The following is a 21,452-nucleotide window of genomic DNA, read 5'->3' as shown; positions in this document are numbered from 1 at the left end:
TGACAGTGTTTACTATCCCCATTAAGTTTCACAGGTTTAAATTTCATTCTAAATTCTGGGTAAGACACCATACATCTGGAAACCAGAACAATCTAGTAGGTGCTACCATGCTTACCTAACCCCTTCTTCTACAAGTAGACCTCTACTGTGAGAGCTATAAGGGGTTTTCTTGCTGCTTTTCTGTCCAGAAGCCAATGGATTTGGCAGTCAAGGCACATTGTTCAGAACTGCTTAACTGTCTCCTACTTAACAGAGCAGGGAGGCAGCTGACATAATTTCATTTTTCAAAGAGATCATTTCATAGAATACCAGGTTGGAATGGACCTCAAGGATCATGTGGCCCAACCTTCCAAGGCAAAGCATGACCTAGAAAAGATGTCCCAGCATCCTGTCCAGCTGAATCTTAAAAGCATCCAACACTGCGGCGTCCACCACTTCCCTGGGGAGATTATTCCAAAGGCTGATTGATCTCGCTGAAAATTCCCATGGAATCCCTCCCAGCTGGGCTCTGAGTGAGCCGAAGTTTGCTCTTCCGAAATCTAAAACCTTTGTCTTAGTACTAACATTCATTGCACTCAGCTGGATCCCAAACTCCACAATATTATGCTCACTGCAGCCAGGGCTATCACTAAGCTTGGTTCAGAACACAGTAAGGTGACATGACTGTGTCATTAGGCAGATGATAAATATTAAAGGCAGCGTTGTAAGAATGTCACCTAAGAACAGCACTAGACAAAGATCCATAGGTGCCACTTTTTAAGAAGCTGTGCTCGCGGTCAGGAGACCAAAGAACTTGGTTTCCTGAAATACTGATGAAGTCTTTGTGAAGTCCCTATTTGGGAAATTGAAGTTGTCAGTTTGTAAATTTGCATGTCCAGTATCACATTTTAATGGGATTTTTATGAGGTCAAAGTCAGTCACAGATAAAAGTTAGAAGACAGAATGCTCTTGAAATTAAAAAGAAAGACCCCCAAAATTCTTCCTTTACCTGATGAATATGTAGGATAAATTTGGCAGTGACCTCCTTAAGCTCCTATGGAAACCGCAGCAGAGGCTTTTTTCTCCTCTGTTTTCTGTCCTCAAGTGCTCCTCTCTAGTGGACAGCACGAGGCCAGTGGGAAGGTGTGCTTCAGAGGCTTTTGTAATCAGAGCCATATCGTTTACCAGATTGCATCAGAGGTCGAAGGCTATGCCAGTAGTGCCATGCAAAATGACCTCTTCAAACTGACACTTGGAGACGAGCAAGTAAGGAGGAGGCGGCGGGGATTTTTCATAGCAACAGCCGCCTCGGAGCAGCACGCTCAGATGCATTTTAAACCTGTCGCCATGCTTCTCCTTCACGACATAAGCACTTCTCCACAAGGTGCTCCTGAGCAGCCCGCCCGCGGCAGTTGCAGCACGGCCTGCTGTCCTTGCGGCTGGGCTTTCCACCCGGACGGCACCGGCTCGGCGGGGCGAGGACGGCGCCGGGTCAGCGCTCTACGAGAAGGAGGCAGCGGCGGGGCCTTCGTAACGGTGCCGGCACGAGCCGCCTCAGGGACCGACCCTCCCGCGGGCCCCGCGCGCCAAGCGGCTCCCGGCGGCACGTCAGGGCCAACGGCCGGCAGAGAGGCGGGCGGGCCGGGGGCGCTGGGGGAGGCTCGGCCGCAGCTGTTGCTGCCATTGGGAGAGGCGAAGAGGGCAGGGCCGCGGCGGCACGCCCCCAGGCGCCGCCAGATTGGCCCTGCCAGCGGGCGGCGGCCAGCGGTGTCCGCTCTGCCCCTGCACCGCTGGGGCGCAGCTCGCCGCCGGCTGTCGGGGCGCGGAAGGAGGTAGGGGCCGCCGCACCCCCGGGGCAGCCCGGCGGCCGCACCAAGGTTTAGCTTCTGCACGGCTCAGGGGCTGCGGTAAGGGAGGGGAGGGGAGGGGAGGGGAGCGCGCGGGAAGGTGCCCTCGGCCACTGAGGGGAGCGGGGCGGGGACCCAGGGCTGGGAAACGGCTCCCTCCGCTCGCCCCTTTCGGAGAGGAGGGCGAGCTGGGCGGCGCGGGCCTCGGCATGATTTGGGAAGGAGGCGTGCTCCGCTCCGGCTTACCGACACCGGTCCCTCCCGGCGGCGGCAGGTGCAGCCTCACGAGCCTTGCTAGGGGCGGCCGGCAGCCAGGCCGGAGGGAGTGAACTGATGGACACCATCTGCCGTGAAGACAGGCTGGCAGGGGGGCGGCGAGGAGCAGCCTCGGAGCTGCCCTCCCGGCTCTGCGGAGCCCCTCACTGCAGTCCGGGGACAGCACAGGCAGCGCTCCCGGTGCGGTAGGGCGGCGTTAGAGAGCTGTGCTGCTTGTGTCACAGCAGCCCTTCCTCGGGGGAGCGAACAGCGCTGCCAGGCCAGCCCTAGTCAGCTGGTGGGGTGCTAACTCGTAATTAGGAAATAGCAGGAGAGACCTCTAAACGGCTGCAGCCTGTGCAGTTTATTAGTCAGGCAATCGGTGAGATAATATTGACACTGATTTAAAAAACCCCTCTGATTTAAGACGAGCTTAACATACAGAGATATCAGTACTACCCACATCTGTGGGGCTTGGAAAGCATGCAGGGCAAGAGCAGTTATACGTGCTCAGAGTTTAAAATTCCTTTTTAGAATGCATCTAATCCCCTGGGGCAGCAGGCATGCCTTCTCTTTCTTCCGGGTTTCTTCTATTCCCCTCACCCCCTTCTTGCAGTCTGGGAAATTTCCATCTGTCAAATAGCAGCCGGACTGTAAAAAGGGCACCATGCACATTGGGCTGCAGTTTAATCACTTGCTTCATTTGCTTTAAGCATTGCATTTCAGCGTCTGACTGTAGGAACTATTTCTTTAAATTAAGAAAACTAAAACTGTACAGATAAACAGGCACAGATGGAGCACCTCAAGACAGATATCCACCTCCAAATGTCTGTCTTGGACTTTGGCTTTAACACCAGTGCCCCCCTCTCCCAACACCTTGGGCTTGTTTTCCCAAGATAGGCTTGCCCTGCATTTGCAAACCTATCAGTTAGGAAAGCACAGGCTGTTTTATGTCCAACTGGAAGCACAACTATTTACATCACAGAAACTAAAGATCAGCTTCCTACTCATGACTTGCAGACGCACTTGAAAAGTAAAACTGTCATCAATCCTTATGCTTTCCTGAAAAAAACAAAGGCCTTTTGAGAGCTGAATTTGATAGGGAACAAATACATTAATTATCTTGGGATTTTGGATTAATCTTCAGATTCATGCTGTGGATACTGGGAAATGAAAAGATACCTAACGTTTCATATTCTGCTTTCAAGCTGACAAGTGAAATCATGTGCAGGTTTTGTTAACTGACAGGCTTTCAACCTGGTCACGCTGTGTTGCACAGAAGGAACTGGTTACCACCAGTCAAAGGTAACAGAAAAGAAAAAGCAACCCAAGGAAGTAAACGAGTTTTTAAATACCTGTAAGTATACTGAAATGGGGATCTGATGTTTATGTCACCCCCTACTAAAATGGAAAATGTTAAAATTCCAAGTGGTCAGTTCCATTCACCTGGTAGCTTAGCCCGTATTTGTTTGGTGCGATAACAAGGATTCTCAGCACATCTGGCCTTTTATCAACTTGACAGTTACTCTGCAAGTACTAAGTAAAGAAACCTTTCTTCATCTAATATTGCATGAAAGGTAAACCAAGAGCATGTAAAGCAATGAGCTTTGAGCTCTGTTGAAGAGTACAGAACTGAATATCATGTGCAAATGAAAAAAACCTCTTTAAGCAAAGATATTTCTCCTTCCTTTCACCCTGGGAAGCCACAGTGCAGATGTTTCAGCTATTGTCTGAAGAGCATGCATGATAAGCTCATTTTCACAACCTCACCTCGTATTTTTACATACTCATATTTTAGCTGACATGCAGCAAAGTCATTATCACTCTCATTTGTTCCAGCACAACCCCTTCAACATTTGAAAATGCAGGATATCTTTCTGCGGGTGGCCAGCAGAAATGTCTTACCTCGATCTGTCTGCAGTACTCCCCATTAGATGTGGGCTGGTCTGTAGGATTGTTTCTCAGTGAGTCATGCAGATAGCTCTAGTTTCTTCTAGGCAGTGCTGTGCTATGCGCGATTAACGGCTCCAAGGGTGACATTGTTTCCTGAATGATGTAACTGAAAATTCTTCTCCGTGCTTCTTGTTTCCTGATCAGTTTTCTCTTTGTTTTAGAAGGTATTCCAGCAGCTGCAGATCTTTTATTCCTACAAGTTATGTCAACAACTACATTAATTAATTTGGTACGGAATGGAGGGTATCAAGTAAGAAGGAGAGCTGTGCTGACATCCCGCCTCTTGCAAGACGAGAAGCGTCCAACAACTGCCTGCTACAGCTCCACCTCTGAGCATCGTGCTTCCCGCTTCGATTCAGATGGGAGCGGGCGACCTACCACATGGGATACCTTTGGCATCTGGGACAATCGCATTGATGAACCTATTCTCCTCCCACCAAGCATAAAGTATGGGAAACCAATTCCAAAAGTAAGCCTGGCCAATGTGGGTTGCAGTAGCCATATTGGGAAACGCAAGGAAAATGAAGACCGGTTTCATTATGCCGAGCTGACAAAGGATGTCCTGTACTTTGCAGTATATGATGGACATGGTGGGGCAGCAGCAGCTGATTTCTGTGATAAGTACATGGAAAAATATATGAAGTAAGTGTGCATCAAGTGAATACATGTCAAATGAATTACAGTAAAGATTCCTTCCTTAGGACTGAAGGGCAACCAGTGAGTGCATCATACATTGTTACTAATTCTCCTTAGGTTATAGAACCACCTAGCCCAATGGGAGAGCAGGAACATGGGACTGAAATAGCCCATTACAACAGACATGTTATGAATTACTTATTTTGTATGGTGCCTGCCCCATTGAGCAAGCCCGCAAAGACAAGAGGGGAAAATACGATTGTACTCACCTTCCAGGAAAGGACTGGGAATACAGACAGAGTGTGAACTGACTGTTTGCAGATGGGGGCACTGTGATTGCTGACCTACTTCTTGCATGCACTCTTTCTGCATCTGTATGTCACATGCCTGGGTGTTGGAAGAAGAATTTATGTATTTTTAAAATTACAGAATTATGCTTCCAGTGCAGGTCTATTAACCCTTCACTGAAGTCCAGCAGTACTCAGTGTATGCACAGAGGAGATAAGGCTACAGAAAAGACTGATCAAGATGTATTGGAAAGAAGCTTAATCTTATTTTCGCTTGTTTGTTTCCAGAGAATTTCTTGCCGAGGAGGAGAACTTGGAAAATGTTCTGAACAAAGCTTTTCTAGAAATAAACAAAGCATATGAAAGGCATGCTCATCTGTCTCCTGACGGTAGGTAAAAAATACTCTACTCGTATGGTGTGGAGCAAAAGGTTTTTCTTATTTGCTCAGTAGTTTTATAGTAAAATGTCCAGAAAAATGCTTGAAAACAGTTTTATTTAACATAAGCTCTTGCTCTGATTGCTTACTGCAAAATGAAACAATTATGTTTTACCTCCTTAAGATGAAAAAGCTATAAAAGTCTATATCAAATTTACTGGGGGAGTTATTAATCTGGATGTTAACATAATCATAAATGAATTAATCCTAATGTGATTCTGTCAAGCAGAGTGTATATCAAGTTAGTAACGAGTGGTTTAGATTTGCAAGGAGCAAAACTACTGTGTGAGGAATCTGGAGGGGGGATTTTTGATGTTGGTTTTCTGGGGGTTTTGCTTTGTTTTTTAATTTTTACTCCTATGGGTTAAAAGCAACAGTGTCAAAAGAAAAGTTCCCCTTTCTAACCTCCTTCCTGAGGAGGAACATAAGCCAAAATTAATACAATTGATATTGCTTCTGCACAAACAGAATCACAAGAGTAGCTGAGTGTGACAGGATAAAAAAGCAGTGAAGAGGAAACAAGGTTGTCTGTGGCAAGGCTGTGGTAAAGCTGGCACCAGACCTTTTAGACTCCTTAGTCCTGGCTGTTAATCAGGTTCTTGTATATGTGTCTAGGGACAAAGCACATCTGAAGTTCCAGTTCCAGCAACCGGAGCTTATAGAGAGCTCCCTTGAGAAGGGAGATAGAGGTCCCCATCTGAGTTCTGTCACAAGAGCTTCCTTAGACATAGGTTACAGTTTAAAGAGTCAGTCTAGCCAGTCTTAAAAACCAAACAAAAAAAGTAAAAAACTCACCAAACTCCCTACCTCAAAACAAACCCAATTAAAAAAAAAAAACACCAAACCAAACAAACCAAAACAAACAAAAAAAAAACCAACCAAACCAAACAAAACAAAATCCCAAACCAACAAAACCCAAAACAAAACCAAACCCCAACAAACCACCAAAACCACACAAAAAAACCCAAACCACAAACAAAACAAACATCCTGTCCCATTGCTGGTGCAGGTGCTGGCAAAATGACTGAGGTAATTTTCAGAAGAACAAAAACTATGTAAGTTTTCTCTCCAAGAAGGACTTGAAACCAACAACCACTCTAGGGACTGAAGTGATACTGTATTCTCAAGCTACTTTTCTTAAGCAATGAATATACAGTCAAGTAATGGAGTGGCTTCCTGCACTTTACCTGCTAGATGAATGTATTTAGACTCAAATATTTCTTGGCAGGACCAGTAGCCTGACTGTTGCAGTACTGTGAGGGATACGAGTCTTTCCCCTTACCTGGTACAAGATAAGGTATCAGGGAAAAAATTCTTGCAGCCCTTAAGAAAGGGGAATTAAAGCTATATAGCTCATTTCCCCGTTATAGCCCTTTTTATTTTATACCAGAATCCTTCTTTAAAAAAATGTGGTAAAGAAGTCCAGAGTCACTTTTGATCTGTGGGGTGAGTTAGTTAAACTCATGAGCTCATCAGTAGAGCAGATGTGCTTTTTATTCAAGAGCCTCCTTGCAAATACATTTTCCTAAAAGCCCAGTTTTAGTAAGACATGTAAATACAGTCTTACGTACTTCCCTGGACCAGGACCTTTCACTAAGAGGAAGATCTGTTATATTTGTCCCTCTCCCTGCTCCTTTGTTAGTAGAGTAGCTCTTGGTTTGGCTCGTTGAAGTGACCTCTGTTCAGTGCCAGAGCAGCTCCTTGAGGAGAAGGATTGGGAACTGTACTTGGTATATTATTCTGTTATTCTGAAAATGGTTTCTGATTGTAGCATTTCATATGTGAGACTTACAGAAATGGATAACATTACCTGACAGACAAATTGTGCAGCAAGTTGAGTGTTTTTCAACTGTTTATAGGGGTTTTTTTTCATATTATTTAACTAACTGGTACTGCTTAATGAAATATAATGCAAATGCCAGCAAATTTACACTACAGTTACCAAGATACTGGACAAACCTGATTCATTAAAAAAGCTTGAGATCAAGCAAAATAGAGGGCAAAAGCGTTGCCAAACATCTGCCAGGGCCACACTCTGGCAAGCACTCAGTGTTTCTCAGGTAGGCTGAGCACCTGCAAGCTCTTGCAGGAGCCCAGCCTGGTTGCCCAGCTGAAAACCAAGCTGTAAAGCAGAGTGGAGTAACAGCATGCAAAGACAAGTGGATTTCTGAACAAATAAAACTTTTAGCATATCTGTTGTTAAAATAATTAAGTATTATGTTGACTGCTTGGTGTGGATATTTTTGTTGTTGCTGCTGTTTTGAAAATTACATAAAATTTCAATGCTCGGTATGTATCCTTGTTAGAAGCCTACTTCCAAACTGATTCAGTTTGCCAGCAAAATTTCTGAATAATTGTGGCTATTCTAGATGTGACAGTCAAGCTGTTGCTGAAGTATCTTGAAAATATGGCTGGTTGTGTAACACTGGGTAACGGGTATGCTGGATACTCCCCAAGACTGACCTCCTTGTGAAACCCAGCCATAGCTGATGAAGTGGAAAATAATAGGTTAGTCTTGTTCCAACAGATGACCCCATCAGGTTCACTTCTTTCACTATATCTGCAAAAAAAACCTCAGTGCATGTTCAGAATGTCCAGGTCTCTACTAACACAGGACCAGCCTTGAAAGTGTGTGCCTGGGTGTTTGAAGGAAAGTAAGTCCTGGGACAAATCCTTGTAGCCAAAATTGCATGTATATGGTTCGACACATTGTCTATATTACTATTTGAAGGATAAAAAGCTCATATAATGGCACAAATTTAACAGTACTAGAGATGTGCCTTGTTGGAGCAGCTAGCTACATCTGGCGTGAGGTTCACTAGTGCTTTTGGAGTGGTCCAGTATCCCCTCTGACAGTGATCTGTACCTGTTGTTTCACACAAAAGCATAAGAAACTTACTGTAGGCAGGTCTGGGATAATCTGTCCTCCACCTAAATCCTTTCTAATCATTAACAGCTTAGAGATATGCCTGAGCCTTGAAATATGGTGCTTGATATCTCTTAAAAAATGTATTTTAATTTTTTTCCACATATTCAAATATATCCACTTTTAAATCACTGCTAAATTTAGACATAGGACATAGCAAAGGAAGCTGTCTAACAAATAGGTCATTATCCATGGGAGAGCTGTTAACACAGATGGACAGAATTTTCTGATATTTTGAACCAGCTATAAAATCTGAATTATAAAGGCCGAACAGCTTTGCTTGACAAGGACAGAAATAAGAAAGTGAATTTTATGCTTCAGCAAATTTCAGCATCTATCTGGAGAAATGTTAAGACAAACCCTCTCCTGGCCTAGTGCTGTCCTACAAGGTACTGCTACTGCTTATGTTCACTGTAATCCACTACTTGGAGAAGACAACAGAGAGTCTTTCCATCGACCTCCACATTCAGCTCATCAAACTCTGATAACATTGGCCACTCACTTCTGGAATAGCCATCTTATTAAAACATAGCCAGGTATTAACTGGAGTGTCTATGTTTGAAAGGCACTCCTGTAATCTTACTGTGCTGAGCAAACAGCAAAAGTTGTTTTAAAATAACTAAATTTAAAAAGTAGTGGGGTTTGGTATTGTGTTTTTTTAAGTTACCATTCACACATGATTTTTATTTCTTTGAATATGTTAACCTGCAACACTGAGGAAAAGGGAGAGCTGCAGAAATTTTACCTGAATGTATCATAAAGCCATTACAAAGGCAGCCTTTTTATCCTGATTATTACCTAATCAAATTTGAAGATACTAATTACACTATTAAAGGAGTGTTTATTTTGCATATTTTCCCATGAGCCAGAACAATTAATGTACTTCTATTCAATGCCTTTAAGATGGGACCATTTTAGGTGGCATTAGTTTGAATTCCCCATTTTTGTGTTATATGTGAATATATATATAGAAAAATACATAAATAACCTTGAGGAAATGGATTGGGCCATGTTCTGTACTGAAGATGTTTAGAGTGGCCACTCTTGCCATGGAGGAGACAGCTGGCCCTGTAGCACTGACAAAGTGCTTTGGTTGATTTGTGGGTTGGTTACTTACCTCCACAGAAAAAAAAAAAGCCAACAAAAAATGAGTTTTTATTTGACTGGATTTAAACTGGTTCTGTCACACAGTTTTAGCAAAAAGGCGAGAATGGTATTAATTCCCCAGAAATACCAAGGCTGATTTATCTGTTGCAAAAGATGCATGTGCAAGCCTCAAGTACTTCTAAATGACCTGCAGAAAAGTGCAGGCAAACTCAAGAGTGACTACGTCCCTAGTTCTGCAGCTCTTATTCTTTCATCTCCAGTGTTGCAGGTTTATTTTGTTTGAACAAAGTCCCTGGGTGAATTTTCTATTTGCCTCTGTGTGCGTGTTATTTGTGGCAGACACTGTACCTGGTCAGCAGCTCTAGAACTGGAGGCCCTCGACACTATATGCTAGGCTTCAGTGGAAAGAGAGATCTGCTTAATTTTGTCCCAGGTGAAGCAGTCCAGCGGTTCCTAGCCTGGACTACTGGAAGGTTCCCACATCCTCTTTGTCACATTAGTTGAGATGACTTGCAGTAGAAGTTGTCCAGTGAGTGTTAAGAACCTATTGAAAGATCTTAGTTGCATAGTGATATTGTCAGGAAAACAAAATAAACTCTTTAATTGTTAAAACCAATATATATATGCAACATATTTTGATATTAATAAATAACCTAGCAGCAGTTGTAGTAAAGTGTTAGAAATGTTATCCCATCATCATTCCTGTGTTTTCGAGCTATGCTAGAAATCATGTAAGGCTTGTAAGTCAAGCTACTAGTTCTTGCACTCCCACCCGGATCATTAATGTGTTCCAAGGAAGAAAGCATGAGCAGCATTTCTTTTTCCAGGAGTGCTATTTAACTAATAGATGTATGTAAACCTCAAGTCAGTACAACTATTACCACAATTCTGGGCACTATCTTGACTTGTTCTTTAGTAGCATCCCTTGATTTTGTAATCACGGCTCTTTTCTTAGAGAGTTTGCACTTGAAAGATGCAGCTTCACCTCAATATCCATATGTTTCTAGCCATTTATGAACTAAAGACTACAGATCTTAACTTTTTCAGAAACTGCTGTTTTTCAACATAACTCCAAAACCAAGGAATGAAATGGGAGAGTAGTAGCAGTTCTGCATTAATTTTAATGTCTAAATAAAACATATTTTCTGTGAAATAAAAAGATAGTTTTACTTATGTTCTTCATTTCAATTCTTTTAACTGCTGGCTAAAACAGGTATTTTACTGGTTCTACTAAAATTTCTAATTGCACTGGTACTTGTTAGCATCTTGCTTTCATAATGTGCCTCAAAGTGATCCTGCACTGGACTAGACCTTGCTTCAAATTAGAAACAGGATGTCAGTGCTTACCTGAATAGTCAGAAGTTACTGGCATCTAAATAATTCGAATATCATAGCCTGCATGGCAGCCATAATGTAGTCCAAGATTTGACCATAGTCATTGTGGTTGATGTTCATGATTGACATGTTGGTTAAGTCTATAGCTAAACCAAGACCTCATTGCAGTAATAATACCTGTTTTAAATAATAACACAAGCTTAGTTTAGACTGTTTTGTGAGGTTTTTTTGATTCATCAAAACCATGCTTTTTCTGCATAACAAGGCTCAATGCATCTTTCAGGGTTCTGCACTTCAGTTTACTCCCAACCCTGTTTTACTTACAGAAGGGTGCTGAGACCTTGCAGGGTTGGGGAAGGAGGTCTCCAAAATCCCAGAGCACTCTCATTTCTGTTTCCATAGTACACAGGGTGTTGTGCTGTATGTACACTGTTTGCTGGCAACTGCTCAGAGATGGGACTGGCTGGCATTCCTTGGGCTCAAACATGCAGTCCTGTCTCAGATCCATCCACCTCCCCAGAGTCATGGCTGCAGTGCCAGAGGTAGGAGTGAACATAATTGTAGCTGAGCTCTGCATTGAAGTGGTGGTAGAAAGATCTTTAACTGTTAGTGATGTGAAAACAAGAATGTAACTGGGGATTCTCATTCCTAAATTAGCCCAAAATGCCTTTTGAATTGGCTTGCTTTTAAAACCTGGAAAAACTGGAAAAGCCCAGAATGCAGGAGACCTACAGAGGGCCTTTCAAGGGGATTTGCACTGGCTGTGAATACAAATGTGCTTTGGGCAATAGCAAATGCCAGACATTTTACTGCAATAGCTCAGGTCTTTCCAGGCACCTTTCATTGGGTTACCTTTGCATAGTTTGGGGAACGGAAGATACTAACTGTAAAACAAGGCTGCTCCTTTCAAAAAAACAAACAAGACAGGAAAGCTGGATGGTTCTTCTGGCACTTCCTTCCCTGCAGATAAAACTACAGATCTTTTCTGAAATAAGGCAGACTCATAGTACTCCTTTTCAAGCACTTATTTGTTTCTGGTGTTGTAGAAACTTAAGAAGCCCTTAAATTTACTTGCATCAGTTAAGCTACTCAGGTCTCTGAACTCAGTCAGCTGAGCTGTAAGAGAAAGAAGGCAACACCAAGGGCTCTGGTTTGCCCCCTATGTACACCTACACCCCTGAAAACAGATCCCACTGGTGCCCAGGGCAGATTGCCCAGATGACAGCCACTGCCAGCTGTTTGCAGGCACAAGGCAAGAGACAGAATCCAGCTTCACCTTTGCACTGGGACCTCCAATAAGTTGACAGGGTCTGAGGAGAGCAGCGTCCCTTTCTGAAAAAGCAGAGATCTGCTGGCTGAAAACCCTTAATCTCTTGGCAAGACTGGGGGAAGCAGAGGGAGATTATAACCACTCTGACAGCAATGGGAGGATGACACAGGCTAGTGTAAAGGAGTAATCTAGTATTTCTCTTCTGGTGAACTATGTGGAGCTACAATTACTATTACTCAATTGCTCACTTCACCACCTAACAGAAGGGAAGAGCCATCAGCTTTATGGTGGATCATCCACACAGTCACTGTGCCCAGGGGCAAGGGTGATAGCCCTGTAACTTGAGGTGAGCTAGTTTTTCTAGCTAGCTAGAAAAACATTTGGCTACAAGCTGAAAAAAAGCCACTGTACCTTGTAACTGCTTTTATTCCACTTGCCCTCTTTGCATGGAGCCATGTTGTTGCACAGAAACATCCTTTCCAATTCCTATCTCTCTCCCCAGTCCTACATGCATGTTTCCTTTTTTTTTTTGGATGTAGATTTAGTTTAAATGTAAAAGCAGTTACTTACTGGTAAACATAGAGCACAAGTTGTCTTCATTTTACCAATTGGAACTGTTATAAATGGTCCTGTACTTTGAGGCAGTGCTATGCTAAAACCTCTCTCTTTGATATGACATTTATAGCAACTCTGATGAACTCTGGGACCACTGCAACAGTGGCTCTGCTCCGGGATGGTATTGAGCTAGTTGTGGCAAGTGTGGGAGACAGTCGTGCTTTGCTGTGTCGAAAGGGGAAGGCCATGAAACTCACCACTGACCATACTCCAGAAAGAAAAGAAGAGAAGGAAAGGTACCTGTCAGCTAATGATATGGCTTCCCAGGGCAGGGCCTCAGTCAGGATGTGCTGGTGTTCTGCTGCTCGGTTGGGCCTGGAAGGAAGCAGAGAGTTGAACATAATGCCCCAAGATCACCTCTGAGTGGGCAGAAAGCAGCACAGCACCAGTTAATTCACGTGGTTCCATTTAGAGGACTGGGGATATGGAAAGCCCTACATGAGTATGAACTGTCTCAGCAGTAAGATCAGCATAGCTAAGACTTGGGTATGAACTGTCCCAGCAGTCAGATCAGCATAGCTAAGACTTGGGTATGAACTGTCCCAGCAGTCAGATCAGCATAGCTAGGACTTGGTACAGAGCTGTGACTACCTGGCTCAGACTTGTCCAAAACTGCCAAGGTAGAGATAAGACCTGCAGAAATGCACTATGGTGGCCAGGTCAGGATTCAGCTTGCCAAGACACATCCCTTCTGTGGACCCTTCAAACAGCTAAAGCCAGCCCTCAGTCTACCAGCTTAGGTCCTCCATACCCCATTTGGCGTCAGTAGCTAGTGACAGAAATTGCAGATAGAGACAGGGGTAACGGTGTGAAGCAATAACTCATACTTGCTTTTTCTTTTGTGCCTCTGGACAGGATTAGGAAGTGTGGTGGCTTCATTACCTGGAACAGCGTGGGACAACCTCATGTGAATGGTAGACTTGCAATGACACGGAGCATAGGAGATTTGGATCTTAAAAACAGTGGTGTGATAGCCCAGCCAGAAACAAAAAGGGTTCAGGTAAAAGAAGTCCTGGTTTACAGGGGCAGCAACACTCAGACTAAGGGACACCACAGGTATTTGATGCAGGTGGTGGTATTCACATGATGTGCCCAGGTGATGCCTGATGGCCAAGCACTGGTTTTTATTTCTGGTGAAGTAACTGGAGACCAATTCTAATTAAGTCATTTCAGATTAACACTAACAGGAGAGAAAATCTGGCCCTGATACTAAATTCAACCAGATCAACTTCTAAATCCCATTTCTCACAATGCAATACAGCATGAGGGAAGAAAGACAACACATTATTACTGAAATACAAAGGTGTTAGTCTGTTTGGGTATTGTGGTCAAATGAATAGTTTTGATGTAAATGCCGATATAAAACCATCACTCAGAACTAGGTGGGATATGAATGGGCTGTCATCAAAAAAATCGTAGAGGTTTATCCTCTTAGGAGAAGGGAGGAGAAAAAGGCAGTCTGTATGGCTGATGGATACACCCGAGGATTCAAGGGGCAGCCTTTGGCTAGCCAAGGGTTTGGAGGTTCCTGTTAGTGCTTGCACACAAAGCAGGAAAGCCCACAGCATCTCCTGAAAAGGTTCTTTGCAACAGGGTGTACTATAAATTAAGGCAGTTCATTTGCCTTGCAGCACTTGGTCCATTGTTGTGCATACTGTGTGCTTTTGCAGTTGCAGCATGCCGATGACAGCTTCCTGGTCCTCACTACAGATGGTATTAACTTCATGGTGAACAGTCAGGAGATCTGTGACTTCATTAGCCAGTGCCATGATCCCACTGAAGCTGCCCACGTTGTTACTGAGCAGGTAATGCCAGGGCTCATTTTGGCATCAAATGCTTGTTGTTGGTTGGTTGGTTGGTTTTAAAAAAATGAAGCGTACAGCCACACATTCAAGTAAATTGCACTACACTGCTTGAGACATTCCCTAGTGCCACCACCCAGCCTTTGCCTTACCCTGGGTGTTGCCACATCCTCGCCAGGTAGGCATCATTTCAATTAACTTGCTTAGCTGATGATCCACTGAACTGCATGGGACAACAACTGCAGTTTATTCCTGTGCTGAATACGTGATCAGCATAGACAGAAATGGCCAGTTTCTCACCAGGGTTCTGGATGGTGGCATATCCTATGGAAAGCTCTGGGGCACACCAGAATGGAGTGTCAGGGCTGGGAAGGGGCAAGGAACTCTTGAGCCTCAGGGCATGCTGTCCCATGTGGACCCAGACACTTTTTTCCTTTTCCAAACAAGGTAGTTATGCTGACAGCTTGTTTCTTCTTTCAGGCAATACAGTTTGGCACTGAAGACAACAGCACAGTTGTCATAGTGCCGTTTGGAGCGTGGGGGAAGTACAAAAATGGTGAGATCAACTTTTCCTTCAGCCGCAGTTTTGCTTCCAGCGGGAGGTGGGCATGAAGACCTGCCACAGCTATCTTTTCCTGCCATTAATTTGGGCACAGTGTGCTACAGGAGAAAACACCCATCTGTTCATAGGCTGACTCAGCGTCTTGTCCATCTCTTCTGCTTTCAGTGCTATAGAAGATGCTACTGTTTTGATGGTGCGTAATGACCCATTGTTGCTTATGGGTGATCACATTTTGCTGCGGTTATTTATTCCAGTTGGCATTGAGGCAGCTATTTCTTTGGGTCTGTAGTCCCAGTAGCTCTGCACATCACTTTGTTTGCATAGATGAGGCTCTGGGCTTTCACCTAAGGCTGAAGGTGCACAATTGTTTCATACCTACTTGTACTACCCAGGACCCTACGTTATCATGTAGCTGTGTATGCCTGAGTCTGAGCCACATGCTGGCTTCTTTGTACATTAATACTTGGGGGAACAAACGCACAATGTTCTTAGATAGACAAAAATCAGGTTTGTTGTCTTCCTCTGTTGTGCAGCCACTCAAAACTCCCCTGTACTTCAGAAGTGGGTGAAAAATAAGGGAGAGATGTTTAGGTTCTGATGCCAGTGGCATTTGGTGTAGCTGAACTTTCTGAGTGCTGCTTTGCAGGGCTTTATTACTCTCGTCATCATCATCCACGATCCTCTGGCTCCAAGGAGACGGAGCAGGCTGGAGTCACATGCTGTTGCACAGATGGGAACGTTTCTTCATTGGGTCCAAAGCCTGTATGGTCTCTGTGGACCACACAGCAGCCCCTTGCACTGTCTTCTCTTTGGTGTGCCAGCGCTTGACAGGAGCACAGAGGAGGGAATAGGCTGCACGTTTTTGATAGCCAGAGTCTCTCATTAACTTGAACTTTTGTTTTTGTTTTTTTTTTTTTTCCCATCAAGAAAACCGACTGATTTCAAAGTATTTAGTAATCATGGTTCTTTGGATGTGCAAGAAGAGATTATTTCATAAATATATGAGGATTTCTTGCCCTCCACTGAAGGTTCTTTCTGTTAGTCGTGATCTCCTGTGTCTCTTCATGGTATACAGGAGGCTGTAAAACGCTCAGAGCAAGTAAGCTAGAGAAAGGAGAGTATTATAACAACATAAGGTAATTTTTCTAAGTTTTGGGTATTGTTTCTACTATGTGTCAGATATTCAAAAACTAGAAAGTAGTTTTAAACTTAAAGGAAGTGTTTCTACTTCCCTCTCTGGTGGGAGTCTGTGTCCAGTGAGACATGGCAGGGGCAGCACTCTGAGCCAGCTTGTATTGCTGCTGTGGCACAGACTGCAGGTGATATGTTGGCAGCAAGTGAAGATCTGCTTCAGTGTGCCTCATTCAGATCTCCTTCCTCTGCTCCACATCAGGCATGCAGCTCCTCTGGCCTTCGAGTCACCCTGTTGCAATGCAATATGAGCTCTTCTCAGGCTTGTCCCAGTATTTTTCATTCTATCTATGGATGTTTCCAACTGCACAGTTGTAAAAAACAACAAAACAAAAAAGTGAAAGAGAAGTGGCCTGATAGAAATAACCTTGCAGTAAGGAAAAATATTTGAGAGGCCTGGCCTGATTCTTGTTTTCCAGTGTGAAATAAGTGTCTTCATTACTTTCAGCCCTTTTATTTTAGCCCAAGATACAGCCTAGGCAGTCATTCCATGTATTTTTCCTTGCCTCTGGCAGAAGGCCCAGGGGCACCCAGCAGAGCAGTGTTGTACTCACAGGAGTAAGTACCAGTGTTTAGAGAGTATGCTGGTTTTGTCACATCACTTGGTGTATACAATGCGTGTGTTTGGTTTATAAGTACAAAGAGCTTGTGAGCTGGTATATGTAAATTGGATGCTGTTGCCTGGGCCTCTGTAGCAAGAACATTGCTGTTTATAATAATCATAGAATCACGGAATAATTGGGGTTGGAAAGGACATAAAGATCATCTAGTTCCAGCCCCCCTGCCATGGGCAGGGACACTTCACACTAAATCATGTCACCCAAGGCTCTGTCCAACCTGGCCTTGAACACCTTTCTCCACAGATTTTTCCCCAGGGCTGGGGTTAGTTGAAGATGTCCCTGCTCATTGCAGAGGGGTTGGACTAGATGACCTTTGAAGGTCCCTTCCAACCCAAACCATTCTATGATTCACCTGAGATCAGAATGTTTGCTGGGTACAGTGATGGGCTCAGCCTTGCTTACTTGAGGCAGAGGGGCACTTTCAGTAGTTACCAGCCAAAGCAGGTTTTCTTGGTCTGCGGAAAGTCTGCCACAACCCTTTTGTGGCAAAAATGGCAAAACATAGCTGAAAAGCCTTTCTCCTGCCAAAGATGTGGCCTGCTAAAACAGCGAGTCCAACAGGTTGTAGCAAAGGGTTAACCACAGCACAAAGCAACCTTACTCCGGGAACAGAGAAGGGTTGGAGTCAAGCTCTGGAGATGGAGTTCCTGTGGGAGTGGCTTTGGTGTCAAGTGTTAGGCTTGAGTGGTGCTGAAGGGATTTTGGACAAGCTCCATGGACACTGTCCTATTCCAAATGCTGTTCATTTCTGTTCCCTGGATAGCCATCTATCCAGACAGAAAATAGCAGGGGTGCTGGGGGTGTTTGTGACAAGCACTGATTTTTTTTGGAGCGCTGCTGGATACTTGCCACGCTGGAGACATGTTATTAAATGTCATTAGTGAAAAACACTGCAAATGAAGAGCAGGTGCTCTGAGCAATGAGCTAGCAGTTAGAGCAGCTTCTACACATTGATCCACATTTAATGTGAAATGAGCTGTTTCTTTCATCGAAGGTTTGGGGTGCTTTTTGTTTTGTCCCTATCTGGTTGCCTGATTGCAAAGAGAACAAAGTGGTTGGAGGCTTTTATTTCTTCTAAGAGAGTAGTTATCCTCTCAGAGGAAGGATCCATCCATAACTTTGCAAAATAGAAGATGTTGGAACTAGATGATCTTAAGATCCTTTCCAGTCATAACCATTCTATGATTCTACGATTAGATAAAGATATATTGGTGATTGCTATTACTGTCTTTATACAATCACAGAAAAACTTGGATTGGAAAGGACGTGTGGGTATCATCTAGCTTTGCCTTCTGCTCAAAGCAGGTCTAACTTTAGCATTGCCTATTGCAGTGAAGGGATGTCTCCCAGTATGGAAATGGCAGTGCCTGAAAAAGGATATGACAGAATTCAGCGTGCAGTGCAGTTTACCTATGGAACCATCTGACTGTACTGAATTTGAACACCAGTATTTAACAGGCACTTTGTGGAGGTACCAAGAAATTCCATGAATAAATCAGCTCATAAATAAAACTAAGATATGAGCCATTTTGCTCTAAGCTTAAGTGAATAATAATATTGACAGGGTTTTCTTCTAGCTAGTCAATAAGCCTCCTGCTGCCTATAGCAGCTCTGCAACTAACTAGCTTTACACCTCAGGGACCAGCATAGTTCTCTTGCCTAGCAGAGAGCTCCTTTCAACTTTTCTGAGGGCAAAGAGCAAAATATCCTAACAGCAGCAGCTGCCTATCAGGGTTTTTACTGAAGGATCATTAGAGGTCTCTTGCACTTGAATGAAACAAACCAGACTCTCAGTTTCCACTCTAGGTCCCTGTCTTGCTCTTGCATCTGTTGTTTTCACAAAAGGAATGGCACTTTTTATTACAGACTGAACACTAAGGGTGACCTACTGAGCAAACCGTAACGAGTGTTTGCCCCTTTTCCTACCTTTCAGGGATGGATTCTGAACTCCACTGGATCTGGTAAGAGTATTTTCTTGCCTGAAGAGTGGTATCTCTCTAGGTACAGGCACTGCAGCAGGGTGGGCTGTGGGTGCAGAAAGGATGCTTCCACAGGGTCAGGGCATCAGATCACCTTTTCTGTCCCAGGTGGGTGTACTGTGGTCAAAGGCATTGGGGTTTCTAGCTAAGGGAAAAGCACAAAACAGCAGATATCAGTAAAACTGGTTTAATATCATTTTTTTCTTGAATAAATTCAGTTGGGCACTGCTGGTCCCATTTGGTCACTTTCACAACAAGCTAAATGTATGGCATAGTAACACTCTGGGTATTGGCTCCGAAGCTGCTGTTCTCAATGCAGAGAATACCCAGTGAGTGTCTTCTTGACCCAGGATATGGAGTGCTTGGGCAGCAGCATGTGTCAACTTTCTACAGACTTAAGTGCAATTGCATACATTTGTTACATAGTTAGCCTTAGGACTGTGTATAATTCTTGTGGTTTGATGTTTATGTTTGGTGTAATCAGTATCTATAATTCATCTACTTAATTTTATAGAGGTGTCCAATTTGCCTCTTTCTTATTAATGTTTGTTCATCTTCATCAACTCAAAGCCACAGTGGAGCAAGTAAGTCTGTACTGGAAAGAACGCTTAAAGGATCTTTTAATAAAGAATTGGCTTCTTGACTTGTGTCACTACCAATGGATTTTTCTTCTTCCACTGCACTGCAAACTTCCAGAAGAGTTTGTGCTTCTCAAGCTGTGCTGTGACTGTCATAGAAAGTTTCCTATAACAAAGGCTTTGCCAACAAGAACATTCACTCAGTGATAACCAGCGAAAAGCATCTTTTATCTCTGTGCTTTGTCAGCATCCATGAGCTTTGCTGCTTCAGGGCAACATGTTCTAACTTGCTATTTTTGTCTCTTATATTTTCATATATTACAATACCAAGACATCAGAAATCCCTCTAAAAAAGTCAGCCTTAAAAAAGTTATTTTTTTTTTGTGAAGCAGGAAAGCACCCTGGGTAGTTGTCATGGTGAATGGTGCCATCCTGTGACACAGTGGAAAGAAACAAATTGTGCCTCCTCAATAAAAGAATACATTTTGACTTCTGCATGGATTCAAGACTTTTCAGTTATCCTAGAAGAAATGATAGGGAGAAAAGAATAGCCAAGGGTTTTAACTCATCCACAGAAGTATCCCTCACTGTTATTTTTAATTACTAGTGCTTTTACACCTGAATTCAAACCTACTTTTACTTTCTATCCCTTGGAAGGAGCAGCCTTAATGTCCTAGCAGTTTCCTACAGCTGAACCCCAGACCTTCCTTTTAGGACTAAAGTGAGGCTATTGTTGTTATCCTTTGTTGACAATGCACTTCTCAGCTTGGTTTGGGGCTGATTGGCTCTTAGATCTATGCATATATCCCTTGGTGGTACACATATAGTAAGTGCTGCTCAGGTAGGTGAATTTTAAGGGCTTGAGTAGTGTGTTGGGGAAATCTGCTGGACAGCTTTGCCCTTTCCTCAGGCCTGCCCTTGCACAGGAGTTGGGAAATGGCTCCCAGATTACTCTGCAATCAGAGCATTTGTCCCTTAATGAAAGTCCTGCAGGAGAGGAGGAGGGCAGCTCAGCCCCAGCAGCTCTATGGTGGTTCCCTGCCCCGCTTCATCAGGGTGGCCTTGGGAGGGCAGCCAAGCTTTGAGGAAAGCAGTCCTTGCCCTCACGTGTGGCACTCACAGAAGCTGCCCCCTCTCAGGAAGACTGGAAGCTTTCCCAGAGCTGAGGGCAGCTTGTGCCAACAACCCTCACAGCCTACCTGCACAGGCCGGGGGTTGTGGCTGATTACACAGCGTTTTCATCACTGTTATTGGGCAAGCACCTTGCACACACACACAGACCATACATCAGTGTTTGTATTTGTAACATAATCTTGCCCAGAGGTCATCTTTGCTCCTGCTCAGCTCAGCAGTGCTTTAACCTCTCTGCGACTCTGCCCAGCAACACAGCACAGGCAGCACAGGCTGCAGTGGCACCAAAGGTGGGGAAGGAGCAGTCTCTCCTCTGGGGAAGGTGCTGGTGGGACAGCTGAAGCCCAGCACCTCAAGCACTGGCTGGATTTGAGCTACCGCTGGCTCTCAGCAGCCTGGTTTTATCCTTTACTTAACACAGTCATTACACTTCTCGGTCATTCCCCTCCAGGCAGGGACGGGACTGCACTTTCCGAATCAAAAGGTCTGTCAGCACTGCAGCCCCCACTGCTTCTCCATGCTGGCTCCTGGCACCTCCACTCTCCACCATGCCTGGGGGAAGCCAGATGCAGTGGCACGGCCCTGCCTGCCCGTCACTCCGCCTCTGGCTCCACAAACACCTTGGAAAACTCAAAAGCCAATTGGGTTTTGTTTGTTTCATCAAGGCAGAAACCTGTGGAAGAGAGTTTCTGGACATGCCAAGGCTGGCAAAGTGGAGAAGAGCACGTGCACACTTGGGTGGCTGAGGGTGCATGAGGGCCACAGAACCATACCATGGGGCTAGCTCACCTTCCCAAAGCTGAATGATGCCCTCTATCAGACTCACAAGCTGCGGAGACAAGGCGCTGCAGTGCACTCTCCAGGCAGGACACGACATTTAACTGCAAGCTCTTTGCATCATTCTGAATGCTGCACCAAGTTAAAGCACAAGTTAGCTAACTT

General features: G+C 44.3%; 1 protein-coding gene and 1 long non-coding RNA gene across 5 annotated transcripts; one reads left to right on the top strand and one right to left on the bottom strand.

Annotated features, from left to right (window-relative positions):
- Window positions 1–1,725: 1,725 nt before the first annotated feature.
- PPM1K (protein phosphatase, Mg2+/Mn2+ dependent 1K) lies at window positions 1,726–19,456 on the top strand. 4 transcript variants are annotated; one of them, XM_062602812.1, is made up of 7 exons: window positions 1,726–1,811; window positions 4,196–4,676; window positions 5,246–5,346; window positions 12,718–12,883; window positions 13,503–13,647; window positions 14,318–14,452; window positions 14,930–19,456. In XM_062602812.1, exons 2-7 carry the CDS (start codon window positions 4,237–4,239, stop codon window positions 15,059–15,061), a joined length of 1,119 nt encoding a protein of 372 aa, XP_062458796.1. In that variant the 5' UTR covers window positions 1,726–1,811; window positions 4,196–4,236; the 3' UTR covers window positions 15,062–19,456. The 4 variants fall into 4 exon arrangements, with proteins under 4 accessions (XP_062458796.1, XP_062458797.1, XP_062458795.1 ...); XM_062602813.1 differs by having other exon boundaries at window positions 1,736–1,811; window positions 4,199–4,676; XM_062602811.1 differs by having other exon boundaries at window positions 1,744–1,886; window positions 4,199–4,676.
- LOC134155533 (uncharacterized) lies at window positions 3,010–4,227 on the bottom strand. The gene is made up of 2 exons (XR_009961606.1): window positions 3,987–4,227; window positions 3,010–3,143 (listed from the first exon to the last, which is right to left on the bottom strand). It is a non-coding gene; the product is annotated as an uncharacterized LOC134155533 (long non-coding RNA).
- Window positions 19,457–21,452: the final 1,996 nt, after the last annotated feature.

The sequence above is a fragment of the Pezoporus occidentalis genome, unplaced genomic scaffold, assembly GCF_034315485.1.
Source record: "Pezoporus occidentalis ecotype Australia unplaced genomic scaffold, CSIRO_AGI_Poc_V1 ctg79, whole genome shotgun sequence".
In the NCBI taxonomy this organism is placed as follows: Eukaryota; Metazoa; Chordata; class Aves; order Psittaciformes; family Psittacidae; genus Pezoporus; species Pezoporus occidentalis.
The sequence above is the reverse complement of the archived record's forward strand: the minus strand, read 5'-3'. Positions and strand labels throughout refer to the sequence as shown.